Source organism: Equus quagga, chromosome 1, assembly GCF_021613505.1.
Source record: "Equus quagga isolate Etosha38 chromosome 1, UCLA_HA_Equagga_1.0, whole genome shotgun sequence".
In the NCBI taxonomy this organism is placed as follows: Eukaryota; Metazoa; Chordata; class Mammalia; order Perissodactyla; family Equidae; genus Equus; species Equus quagga.
In genome coordinates, this window is record NC_060267.1 from 39,316,354 (window position 1) to 39,330,410 (window position 14,057).

At 35.9% G+C, this 14,057-nt stretch overlaps 1 protein-coding gene across 4 annotated transcripts in view; it reads right to left on the bottom strand.

The window, feature by feature from the left end:
• Positions 1-14,057, bottom strand: part of AEBP2 (AE binding protein 2) — a 96,321-nt gene that overhangs the window by 49,184 nt on the left and 33,080 nt on the right. For all 4 annotated transcript variants that reach the window (XR_006889812.1, XR_006889811.1, XM_046670058.1 and 1 more), the window contains exons 4-5: positions 7,048-7,234; positions 3,028-3,152 (exon numbers count right to left, since the gene is read on the bottom strand). Coding sequence is in view for 2 of the 4 variants with exons in the window: in XM_046670058.1 (XP_046526014.1) it covers positions 3,028-3,152; positions 7,048-7,234 (312 nt within the window). In the remaining 2 variants the exon portion in view is untranslated. The remainder of the gene's footprint in view (positions 1-3,027; positions 3,153-7,047; positions 7,235-14,057) is intronic.

The window sequence follows — 14,057 nt, forward strand, 5'->3', positions numbered from 1 at the left end:
TTTGTTTTACCCTGTTTTGTTCACAGCTGGATCATTAGTACCTGGCACACAGTAGGTGCTCAATAGTTAAGTGGCCGAACAAATCAGCCCTGACACCACACTCTGGGTCTGGAGATATCTTGCTGACTTTTGCAAAAAAGAACAATCACAGACCTACCAAATCATAAACCTGTGTTATCAAACTTCAACGGAGGACTTCAACTGTCACTGCTGAGTTAGCCTCTGGTCTAGCTGAATCCCAACAAAACTCCCAGTGCAGCCACTCTAACTTTCTAGTCTTCAGACCCTCGAATTTTCCTTCCAACTCTTTCACCCATACTTAGATAACTCTACTTCCAATGTTCTTTAAGAGCAGAAGTATAGTACATCTTTCCTCAAATCCAAACTACAGCCCTCATGTGTTCCCAGCTCAGAAAAAGTTTCCTTTTCTTTGTGTCTAATATTCTGCTTTCTTGCCTTTAGTCTTGGGAATCAAAATCAAACTGGGATTTTTGAATCAGGAGGTTAAGTACACAGAAGAAAAAGTGAAAATGTAGGAAAATCTCATTATTATAGACATGGGAAAAACAGAGATTCAAACCAGCAAAGATACTGATATCAACACTGATCTTTTGTTCTTAAATTTTCATGCATTTTTATTGAAATATAAAAAATAAAACCAAAATTTAGTCTATTTTATATTTCAACAGCCCAAATTAAACAATCTCTTTTTTCCATATATTCAATTCTTTACTCTCCCCCTTGTATCTTTACCAGTCTAATTTCAACATCCACACTTCGGCCCTATCTACCCTATACATTAAAAAACTTGCCTGGAATTTACTGATCCCTAACTATTGGTCTATTTTCTTTAATGTCCTTTTAATATCACACATTTCAGTCTAAATACCACAAAAGCTCTTGCCCTAGAATCCATGACTGGGCTGGGGGCAGAGGTCCACAAATCTTATGGAATGGTAATACTCAACTACCACAACTATACTGTCACACTGGAAAAGGTACACAACCTCTCTGGTCCCTAGTTTCACTGTGTGAAAAATCTGAGTTAGGGGGCAGTGATGGTTGTGTGGTGACTAAAAATTCTCTCAATTTAATTTTATGATAACAATAACTTGCCTTAGATGTCAAGTACGCTTCCATTTAAATTTTCTCCATAAAGAAAATCCACTATTGGTTGTTTTCTCATCTCATTCAGGACTGAAATTTTGTTGCGAAGCAATGCAATAATACAAGATCCTCTTTCAACCTTCTTTACTAAGTAGCTATTTACCTTTCAAATCCTATAGTGATTATGCACAAAAACACACCATTGGAAAATTTACTTTCTTTAAAATGAAAAACTACCAGGCAGATCCAACACAGCACAGTGTTATAATAGCTGTGTGGGCAGTCAAGTTTTACAATTAAAAAACAGGCAAAAAAAATTAACAGGTGACCTATCAAACTATATAAAGAAAGTAAGCCAGAGAGATCAGAAATCAAAAGGATCAGGGAGAGCAACGGAGGTAAGGATGCATGTTAAATAGGTAGAAATACTAAATAACTGGAGGTAAGTATACATAGAAGAAAAAGCAAAAACACAAGAAAACTTCATTATTATAAAAGATGGGGGGGCTGGCCCAGTGGCACAGAGGTTAAGTGTGCATGTTTCGCTTCAGCAGCCTGGGGTTCGCCGGTTCAGATCCTGGGTGTGGACATGGCACCGTTTGGCAAGCCATGCTGTGGCACGTTTCCCACATATAAAGTAGAGGAAGATGGGCACAGATGTTAGCTCAGGGCCAGTCTTCCTCAGAAAAAAGAGGAGGATTGGCAGCAGTTAGCTCAGGGCTAATCTTCCTCAAAAAAATAAAATAAAATAAACAATAAAAAAAATCAAAAAATAAGAAAATTTAAAAAAAGATGGGAAAAATAGAAATTCAAACCAAACGGAACACTGATATCAACACTGAACTTTCATATTTAAATTCTCATGTATTTTGACTGAATATAAAAAAAAAACAAATTTAGTATATTTTATATTTCAACAGCCAAAATTCAACACTCTCTCTTTTCCAGGGATTCAAATCACCATAATCTGGTCTAAAATTTACCTCAAAAGTCATGTGTCATTTAACGATGAGGCTATGTTCTGAGAAATGCATCATTAGGCTATTTCATCATCGTGTGAACATCACAGAGTGTACTTACACAAACCTAGGTAGTATAGCCTACTATACACCTAAACTACATGGTACTAATCTTATGGGACCACCATCATATATGTGGTCCACTGTTGACCGAAACATTGTTATGCAGCGCATGACTGCAGTAACTCATGGACACCAAACTACAACAATTTAAAGATGACTGGATAACAAAATGGCAAGGAACACGGCAAGAAATAACAACTCTCTATTAACTCCTAGTTACCTAAAAATAAACTACTTATTGCTTTTTCAAATTTGGTACTTTTCTTTTTCTATGTTGAACAACACAGTCATTCAACAAATATACTGAGTGCCTACTACGTGTTAGGCATAATTCTAGACACTTGGGACACATCAGCGGAACAAAACAAATAAAAATTCCCTCGTTCACGAAGCTTTAATTTGATGGCCATTATCTTATTTTCTGTTTAACACAAACTTTAGGTATATATTTGGGGGGTAAGTGAGGGGCACGCAGCACAGAGGGACATGAGCTAAAAAGAGCTGAACGCTCTCATTTTACAAATGAGGAAACCAGAGGTCAAAAAACACACCTATAGCTTACTTAAGGTCTTCAAATGCCCAGTAGCCCAAATGCCACCCCAATATTCCTAAGTAGCTCAAACTACAGGTTAAAATATCCAATTTAATCATAATATTTGCTTTATAACCAACACCACAAGTAAATTTTTAAATACTGTTGAAGCAAAAGGTTTTGTGAATTTTGTTAAAATGTATTTTCTTAGATTTTGAGCAATTCAGAAATATGATTGTGAAATTCAAAATACACATTCTTGCAAACTTATATATATAATTAGAAAAAGAAAAATCAAATACTTACAGTACTATGAAAAACAACACTGTGTCCCTTCCCTAAACTTTCTATGTGAGCTGAGAGGTTAAAGCATATGGCTCGATGCCTTATCGCATCCAGTGTTTGTGCATCGAAGAAATCATGCGGTCGTGCTAAAAATCAATACAAAAGAGAGAAAGAATATTTAGAAGAACATCTCGGTCTGCCAGACAGTCTGTTTTCCACAAAAGTATGTAATAAGTAAGAAAGAGTGAAACGATTAACAAGTATCTATCTAGTGTTTAAATGTAACATTTTCCTGGCTTTCAAAACGCAATCTAGCTGACAAGATAAAGATGTACAAAAGCAGAATTTCAACTAATGAGTGAACGTGGGTTAATTCTGCCCCTTGGTGTCTAAGGTTCTAACCTCAAACCTCAGGATTCCACATTTCAGCTACTATCTTGTCCATATAATTTTATATTTTACTCCAGCATCTCTCCTGAGCACCAGGCCTGCATTTTCAACAATGTGATGAACATCTCCATCTGTACATCACAATGAGATCGCAAACTCACCATGGCCAACCAGAGAAATACATTTCATCAACACTGTACATCAACATGTAAACAAAATTTTTCCAAATTTGAGAAAGTGGTAATATTATTTTGGGGGTTTTGATAAGTATTTTCTTGATTATGAATAACTCTTGTAATAATAATCTAAGAAAATTATAAATACATTTTTGAATATCAATGAGTCCACCAAAATTCTTTCTAACTCCCAACTCCACCAGTTATCAGCTGTACAACTTTGGGCAAACTGCTTAATCTACCTTAGCCTGTTTCCATATTTGTGAAAGAGAGATACAGCAGCTACAGATTATGATTAAGCAAAACAAATTCACATGAAAAATGCCTGCTAAGTCATAAAACAGTTCATATTAATAAGCTTATACCACTTTTTAAAAATAATCAACTCACAAACCTAGAATAAGCAATCTTTTAGTGTGAACACAATGAAGTTATACATTCAAGATTTAACTTGGTAAGAATATTTTTAAAATTTCAATTTTCATCCCGCTAATATTATTATAAATTGTGCTACTTTAATTCCTAATAAGAATATTGCTCAAGATAAAGAAAATAAGTTGATTATTCTGCAACTGAAGAGCTTTACTAATATATTTAAGTTTTCAAGATCATCTGTAACTGAAAATTCAATTTTACTTACAATAAAAGAAATGTCTTGATCTGCTGGTATAGCATATTCTGAATGAACATGCACGCTGATCTACCCCACTATTCTGATTTACCACTATGTGGCGTGGATTCGCCTCCACTATTCACGGAATTCTCAGAGCACTTACACAAATCCAGAGCTTTTGTGGGGGATGATTTCACCAGGAGGCATACTCAATAAAACACCTAGACAGCCCGTTCTCATTGGATTTTTCCTCAAAACGAAATAAGCAAAACACTACCTAGTAATAAACTAGTAGAACGCACAAGACTAAGAATGCAATGACAATGGGAAATCAATACGAAAACATATTTGACATTTATGGGAGAAAAAAGTCAGGATTTTACCTAACGCTGAGAAACAAATCCCCTTCCTATTATATCTGTGGCTACTGGGGGAAAAATGTGCACTTCTTCCATGCTCTACAAATAAGCTTTTTCCTGAGAAGGATAAGCACTTAGAGAAAATAATAAATAACTCCTCTAAATCATTCAAATCGGTCACTCCTCACTCAAGATTGAAATACAGCAGTCATCACTTGAATTAAATTCACAATAATTAAAAGAGCCTTCAAACTTCAGATTCTATACATTCTATACATTCAGACCTTAACCATGTTAATGTCCATTCTTAAAGTATCAAGAATACTAAACTACAACAGTCTCCAAAGCAAGTGTGTGTCATGATCCATTAGAGTAAGGGAAGGAAATAATATCACTTGTTTATTTTTTCACCTCAATGTTTTTCGAAATTCCTTCTTGGTAATCATCTTATAACGTGCGTTAGTGGTTATTACCTGTATACACTGTATAAACGCATGTTAGGATTGAGTGCCCAGGCATTTTTTTTAATTGATTAGATACATACTCAAAAACCCTGGAGACCACGAAAATTTTCCTGTGGTTCCAAATCATACATGTTATCTGATTTTTTCCCCCTTTAGGTGTAAGAACGGTATTATGGTCATGTAGAAGACTACCCTTATTCTTAGGAGATGTATTCTTAAAGTATCTTGGACTGAGAACAAAAACGTGTGTATATACAAAGAGTAAGCAAATGAGGCATAGTGATAAATCTCTAAGTGAAGGGTATTCAAGTGTTAGTGTATTATTCCTTCCACTTTACTTTCAAGTCTGTCAAAAAAATTTTTTTTAAACTTTCAATTCTTTAAAAACCCTATCAAACGGAAAATTACTTATGCTTCAGTTCTATTATTTATAATGTACTTTTCACCTAGTTAAGTAAAAATGACCCTTCTGAATTACATGAGGAAGGTGCTAGCAAAGTGCTCATTTTAGTTCACTGCCATGGATAGGTACACTTTCAAAGGACTGTTCTGCAGCAGCGGCAACTCTGCCAAGTCAAATCAGCAGTGTCTTAACGGCAGCTGCCCCCAGTAAAAGGTCTTGAATCTCTTCAAGTTCAGACAGTCACAGATTCAGGGCTGTCCTCAAGCTCACCAATAAAACAGGAAACAGAAAGCGTGTTTTCACGCACCATCTCTCCCCTCCCACTCTACTTACACAGCCTGTCTTACTAAGCTAACTGGAAAAAACACCAATGTCAAAAGCAGCCACATACTTAAGTGGTCACTGGTCCTCCATTCTAAACACAGACTAGATACTCCTGAACCTACAGTCTCTTTACAAGAATAGATGGCAAACTGTACAGGTATTACCAAGCAAATAATGTGAAAAAGTAAGTTTAAATGATTACTGTATATACACTGAGATGAAAATAAGAATGAGGTTAGGTGAACCAGGTGGGAAAAGTATTCTGAGTCCCATAATACATATTCAGCAATTTTCTGTGTGTGACTGCAAGCTACTCAAACCAAGACTCAAGTAAAATAACCAGGATGTTATTTGCTTTTATGAAAGGAAGTCAAAAGGAAAATGAATCCATAACCTAAATTCAATAGCCAACTTTGAAAACTAAACATGCTAATTTCAACAATAAGAAATTTGAAGAGTTTTAGGAAAGGTTATTTTTCACTTGTGGTTTGTGCATTTGTCCACTGTAGCTTTGCGGTAGCAAAAAAATTTCAATGTTTTACAGACAAGCTTAATAGTCTGGACAAGTGTCTGGAGTCTCTCCTGGTCTAATTAAATCCAAAGAGAAAGGGTAAAATGCAATCTTTGTTTTTCTTTCGAGTTCACTCTTACGGTGGACTCCCTTTCAGTGCAGCTTCAATCAATCCTACGTCTTCATTCAGGGTAGATTTAATTAACCAGCTGACACTAAGAACCACGCACAGTGCTAGGCTCTGGGGTTTGAAAGTCAATTCCTGGTTCCAATATTGTTTACAAGACTTATCATCAAATTATGTTCTCCCTAAATATCAAGGCTACATCTCATAATCTGGAAATTAAGCACATAAACATTGTACATATGTTACAATATAGACTGTTAAACCCTGAAACAGACTACAACTAGTTTTGCTATCCACACACACCACTTTGGAGTACATACATTACTTAATTTTATTTGATTTTTTCCTTTAACATGTTCAAATTTTTTTTTAAATATTGCTGGAAACACCAATGGTGTCATGTTAAATTTTATTACTTTAGAATAGAATTAAAGTAGCCCCCCAAATCTAATTCTGCACAGGGCTTGTATTCTAAGGCCACATATATACTTACACTCCCTTAGCTGCTACAGATAAAACATACATCACTGAATTCTCACACTGACACACAGGAATTCTATCTATTATTGTTAACGAAAACAGGCAGAGTTTAAGAATGGTAAAAACTGGATCTGCATGAAAGTCCAAGATATAAACAAAAGCCATCTAATACAGATTTTCAGTAAAACACTTACGTAATGAGCGTCGTCTTTTGTTCTTTAATTTCCTTCTTTTGTTCATTCCAGCTTTAGAGGGAGACTCTTCTTTGGCCTTTGGCTGGCTAGAAACTTTTGAGGAGTTCTGCTGACTGAAGTGTGTGGGTACATGGCGAGCTAGCCCTCCCTGAGAAGCAAAGCTGGCATTGCAGCCACCAACAACACACTAAATGAAAATAAAAAAGGATGTCAGGGATGCTGTGAGGACACAAGCATAACACAAACGAGTGAATGTTTCATATTTTCAGAAGGAACTCATTAGTGCTACAGAACTAATTCCAGAAAGGAATTATTAGGGACTAGTACAATTTCTTTGTTTTATTAAGTTTATTAAGTTGCCCAATAAATACACATTGGACAGTGGCAGACTCCGCCGTATACTGCTCTTTTCACTATATGCAAGCCAAAAGTAGTGGGCTCTTCTTCCCAGAAAAATCTGGTTTTGAATTAATCACTTTTTTAAGAGGAGAAGTTGTTTTTATATCAAAGAATTAGATATCCTGACAACTACTTGGATTCCTGAATTTTTAAAATTATTTTTATCTTAAAATACATGCTACTTTAAAACTATCAGCAGCCTCCCTACTGTTCTCCTCTGTTAGGTAGGAAAGAAGTAGAATCACACTGACTTTTAAATTATTGGATCTAACTTCTCAGAAGACTTATGCTCAGGGTTGGTCTTATGAAACCTTCACGAGTTCCATTAAATACTGCCTCTTTAGTCTTCTGTACTTGCAAGATTGAGAAAAGGTTGACTACCCCAGGCACCTAGGGGATCTGCTATTCCAACAACGAATGCAAAATGTTTGGACAACACTAAAATTACCATGCACAACTTAGCTACAGTACAAGTGTATGATTTCTAGTTAGATCTTGGGAAATAATATTTGCAGGTCTTCTATCAAATGAATGTTATTAATTAAAACAAACACCATTTTATAAAATGATCCCCAAACAGCAAAATTCACTTTTCTATTAGAAACTCAGCTCAGTTAGTTTCTCACTTGAAATCAAATTCCAATCATGCAAATTTGTCATGTTTAACACCAAACATATCCATCACTTTACTACTAGGTGGTTCAACTTATATTACAGTTTGTCTAGATAACACCATCAAAAATCTACATGCTTCCAGGCTCTTTCTTTCAATGCAAGCAGCTCTACCATTTTAAACTTCTAAAAACACAATACAACCCTCTGCGAGTAGAGATCACAACTTTATTCACAAAGTCTCTCTAAAGCTGCTCCAGTGAAAAGGAGCCTCACACTCCTTTCAGGATAGCCTCATACTAGATACTTATCCCAACTCATCCTTTCCATGCATTTTGAAGGCAGGAACATAATTTTTTGAATATATGCATTACCAGAAGCATCGTGCAAAATCATCGATACTTATTAAATATATTAGCAGAAGTAAGCTGTTTGTAGATTTTGATAAAATCAAAGTTGGCTGAAACACTTCACAGCAAGCTACTTACAGAGTGCCATTAATCATTACTCTACTTATTTTGATATACAAGAGACTTCTTATGCGCTGTAATGGCAGTATCTCAGTATTGCTAACAAAAACCTTTGCCCATTCTAGGGTGCACACGCTAAGTTAAGAGGCAGAGGAATGATTTGAGATTTCAGTCAAATATGTATTTACTCTATGTCCAGTACTACGCAGGATGCTAAAAGTGTAAGGATGAATAAGATACAGTTCCCACCTTGGAAGAGCTAATACGTGGTCAGCAAGACATACAGATAAAGCGATAACTTCAAAGGATCTAGTGAGGGGTAAAGCACAGGGTACTATGGGAATCCTGAAAAGAAGCGATTAGCCATAACCACTACTTTAACATTAGTATTTCACTTAAATCTTACAATGACCCTATCAATAGTGTGGACCTCAGAGAATTCGCATCAAGAATGTTCAGCTACAGGTTCTGAGCATGACAAGTTAAGCATCTAGGCTACTGAATTCTTACAATCTCAATTCTACACATCTTTTGAATACAAACAATACTGGGTTTGGGGTTTTTCACCCCCCCATGAGGAACATTAGCCCTGAGCTAACATCTCCCACCAATCCTCCTCTTTTTGCAGAGAAAGACTGGCCCTGAGCTAACATCTGTGCCCATCTTCCTGTACTTTATATGTGGGATGCCTGCCACAGCATGGTTTGACAAGCAGTGCACAGGTCCGCACCCAGGATCCAAACCGGCAAACCCCAGGCCGCCAAAGCTGAATGTGCGAACTTAACCACTGTGCCACTGGGCCGGCCCCAGAACACTGCTGTTTAAAGATTCCATCTTCTCTAAATTACTACATTGCCAGAGAATGACAAAGCCCACCACAGTAGACACTAGCCAAGTGTTGCTACTCTAAGTAATGCCACTATAACTAAGAAGCTGGATTAATTTTTATTATTATTTATTGGGGTGAAATTCACATAACGTACTATTTTAAAGTGTATAATTCAGAGGTCTTCAGTGTATTCACAATGTTGTATAACCACCCAGCTCCACATCCTTGTCAACACTTGTTGACTTCCGTTTATTTTCACTAAAACCATCCCAGGTGAGTATGAAATGGTATCTCACTCTGGTTTTGCTTCGTATTTCCTTACTAACCACTTTAATTTTTAAGTTGAAACCTGATATTCAATTTAGCTACTGAAAAACTTTTAAGTATGTTTGGAACAATCTGGGTATGTGAATCTACTTCTCCAACTGCAAATCTAAATACAGATCTTTTAGTGTCTGAATCGAGAGAGCTTTAAGTACGTTATTCTTAAGGGGTTACTTTTGCACCGTCCAATACATTTTAGCTATTAGACACATAACAGGTACTAAGCACTTGAAACGTGGCTACTCCAAATTGAAAAATGTTCTAAGTGTAAAATACACACCAAATCTGGAAGACTTAGTACCAAAAACAGTAAAACATTTCATTAATTTTACATACTAATAAGATGTTGACATAATAATATAATGGGTTATGTAAAAGATATTATTTAAATTATCACTTGATTCTTTTTAATTATTTTAACGCAGCATTTGAAAATTTTAAATAACGTATTTGGCTTACCCATATTCCCATTATACAGTACTGTCACAGAATAAACCATACAATACTTACTTTCCTCACTTTTCAATTTTAGAAGATATCACCCTCATATTTCCTAACACTCGCTCTAAAAACGAACATTAAATAAGCACCTATTGTGGCCCATGAGTCAGACACTTGAAGGAATACAATACAAATAAGACAATCTTTGCCCTCAGGTTCACGGTTTAGTATTAGTTATTGAAACAAATTTGTTGAAAAACTCCACATGACAATGACAGTTCAGATCTACCTTCAGGTTTAAATTCTGAGAGATTTGTGATATGACTCCCCAGGATTATCCTTAATTGTAAGATCCCAGTAGGCTAGTTAGACTCATTTTGTTCCTGGATTGTTCAACACTGTACAAAATAGTCCCTGACAGCATCGAGAACTGAGAGAGTAATAGCCAAAGTTTATTTCAGGGGCCAGCCCCGTGGCCGAGTGGTTGGGTTCACGTGCCCCACTTCAGTGGTGCCAGGTTTTGCCAGTTCGGATCCTGGGCACATACCTAGCACCACTCATCAAGCCACGCTGAGGTGGCATCTCATATAGCCCAACTAGAAGGACCTGTGACTAGAATATACAACTATGTACTGGGGGGCTTTGGGGAGAAGAAGAAAAAAATAAATTAAATTAAATACAATTTTTTTAAAAAAAAAGTTTATTTTAAGCAGCAATGAGAATTCTAATATAAAATCGTTTTATCTTAGATTTTGATCATTCATCAATCAAGTATCATAAACAAATCTAAAAACAGAAAACAGAAAAGTAGAGAGAGAATTTAGAATTTGAGAAAGGGTGCTTTTATTAAAAAGGAATGTAATAGAATCACACACATTTCACTTAAATACAAATTCTTTTACCCTTAAAGGGGAAAAAATTTTAACCACATCTAATCAACATTCTACTAAGTATATATCCCAGAAAAAGCAGTGAGAGACGAATCTGCCGTTGCCTCAAATGGCCTTAGTACCTTCATTCCTCTTAACATGAACATTTCATCGTGCTGAGTGTGATTTTTAGTGTTCAAATATTCATGTTATATTGTCACCTACACATACAACAATGACCCCTGAACTCAAGCCACCACACAGTGTTCTGATGAAAATGCAACCTGTTTCAACCAGTAGGAAAAAAAACTCGTTGGACACTCATTGTTTTCAATGTTCTAGCTCCCAAATCCACTGAAACACGCTATACATGCTGGCTACCATTGTGGTCAAGTAGCTGTTCTAAAATTTGCAACATGGAATTACTGTTTTTTTCAAGCAGACCTGTTAAAATGGAGCAATACTAAGACTGTCTTAGTACTAACAAAGACAGTCTTATTCATATTTATATTCCTAGAAGTGCTATGCAAATCTACAGGGGGCTACTGAAACAGCAGAAAGCACCAGTTTCACAGAAGATATGACAGTATTAGCAGGTGATCTAAAGGAAAACCTAAACTCCACATAGAAATGTTGATTTCTTAGCTTTGACAAATATACCACAGTAACGTGAAATGATAACATCAAGGGAAACAAATTGGGTGACGGTACATGGGTACTCTCTGCACTATCTTCTTAACTTTTCTGCAAATATAAAATATTTTCAAAATAAAAAGCTTTTTTTAAAATTCCAGGTAGAAAGCACAGCCTATACAAAACCACAATGAGGACAAAGTGTGATCTATTTGAAAACTACAAGTAGTATAGGTATGGCTGGAACACAATTTCCTATAAGGATATAGTAAGGGAACAAGTGAGTGGAAAACTAGGTACGATCAGAGATGAAGACCTTATCATGTGTCATGCTAAGAACTTCGGATTTTAATTTGTAGATAGTGAGCACTTACCAAGGATTTCAAATAACAGACTGACCAATAGAACCACTATTATGAACTAATATGAACTAAGGAAAAAGGGAAGTGAGAAGTAATAGTCAGATTCAAAATACACTGAGGGTTAAACTGACAGATTTCCTACACATTTAGGGATAGGCATAGAAGAACTTAAGAAAGAAATCAAGAATAAAGCAGGGCTCCTAAAAGTCAGAGTGACGGATGGACGATCTTACCATTTACTGAGACTACTAAAGAGCCATGTTTGGGATGGAAAACTTCAAGATTTTGCACGTTAAGTTTGAAATGTTCTATTAGACATCCAAACCAAATATTCTATTCTGGAATCCAAGAGGGAAAGGTAGGACTAGAGATAAACACCTGGGAGTAATCAGAAAATAAATAGTATGTAAAACCAAAGAACCAGATGAGAACACCTAGGGTGAGAACTTTTAAGAAAAGAGAGCACTCTCCAACAATTAGAAGTCTAGGAGAGTGGAGGCCAGCAAGGCTAGTAACTAGGAAGGAGCAGCCAATGAGTCTGGGAGTAGGGGTAGGAAGAGCGGGGATGAAGAACAGACAAGAGTGGTATTAAGGAGGCCTAGAGAAGAAAGTGTAATAAAAGCAAGATGCCACATGCACAGAGTAAACAGCACAGATCTTTCTTCCTTTATGCTTTTCTTTTCCTTTTAAAGACCAGTGAACTGGTAATTGCATTTACCATAGAAATGTTCTCTGGTATCAGCTAATCTATCAGCTATAATAAGTGATATTTCTCTTAGAGAGTCTCCTATTAAGAGAAGTATCTTGTAGAACAGAGGTTCGTAAGCCTGGGTGCACATCCAAATCACTTAAAAGATTTTTCTAAAATATAGCAATGCCTGAGATTACCCAGAGATTCTAATTTAATTGGCCATGAATGCGACTCAGGAACCAGGATTTGGATACCCAGTGGCACAATTCATATAATAAAGGAAGAATTACCTCTTGATTCTTATTATGTATGTATGTGAGGTGATGGGATGTGTTAATTAACTAGATGGAGGGAATTCTTTCACAATGAACATGTATATCAAACCACCACGATATATACTTTAAATACCTTAAAATGTTGTTGATTATATCTCGATAAAGCTTAAAAAAGAGCAAAAGGTTTTAAAATTATCAGTATCAACTATCATTATTAAACAGCTCATAAAGGAACTGAAGAAGGAAATTATTTCATCACCCATCACAGTGAATGATGTAGTGTTAGTATCACTCGCTGTGTCCTGTAATTACCAGAATTTGACTGTATGCACAATTATAAGCCACCTGCGGTAGTGAGGATATAACAGCTTAAGTGTGATTTGATAAAATTTCTTTCTTCTTTATCAGCAATTTAGGCTAGGTTCTTGATTCCAAAACACCTAAGAGATCAGCTATTTTAAATATCAGGCTTGAACGTCTGAGTTTTTCAAGCACTGCTCTATCACAACGAGAAGTTATCCAAATGCATCAATATTATGAACAAGGTCATTCATGCAGAGCTCTAGAAAAGTAGTTGTTGAGCAAAAATTACAATAAATAAATTAACCCAAGACAACTAAGTAACTATAAATACTGTGTCCAAAGTAAACAGAAACACTGGAATAGGGGGACACAAGTCTGGAAAGAAAGTAAAGCTATTGAGCTGATCTGAAAAGTACAACTACATAACTTCTAACACATGTAAATGTATCCATTGCCACAATGGTAATAAAGTAAGGGAAAAGAAATCAAAATAATCACGAAACATACTGTATATAACTAATTTTTATTTTCTTCAGTAAAGAAAACTATTTCCAAGCATGGTGTGGTTGAAGCCACTTAAGTATGACAAAGCTTAACATGAGATGACTAACAAAAATCAGAATCACAATTAAAGAAAAAAAGACCAAAAGAATAGGTGAAAGAATAAAAAATGTTTTCCAAACCTTTAATAATCAAAATGTTTCACTAGGTTTAACCAAATGGCAGCAGCAACTCCCCTTCCCACAAACTCTAAATGTAGACACAAAGCACAGGGAGACACGCAACACAGTGAACACGGGAG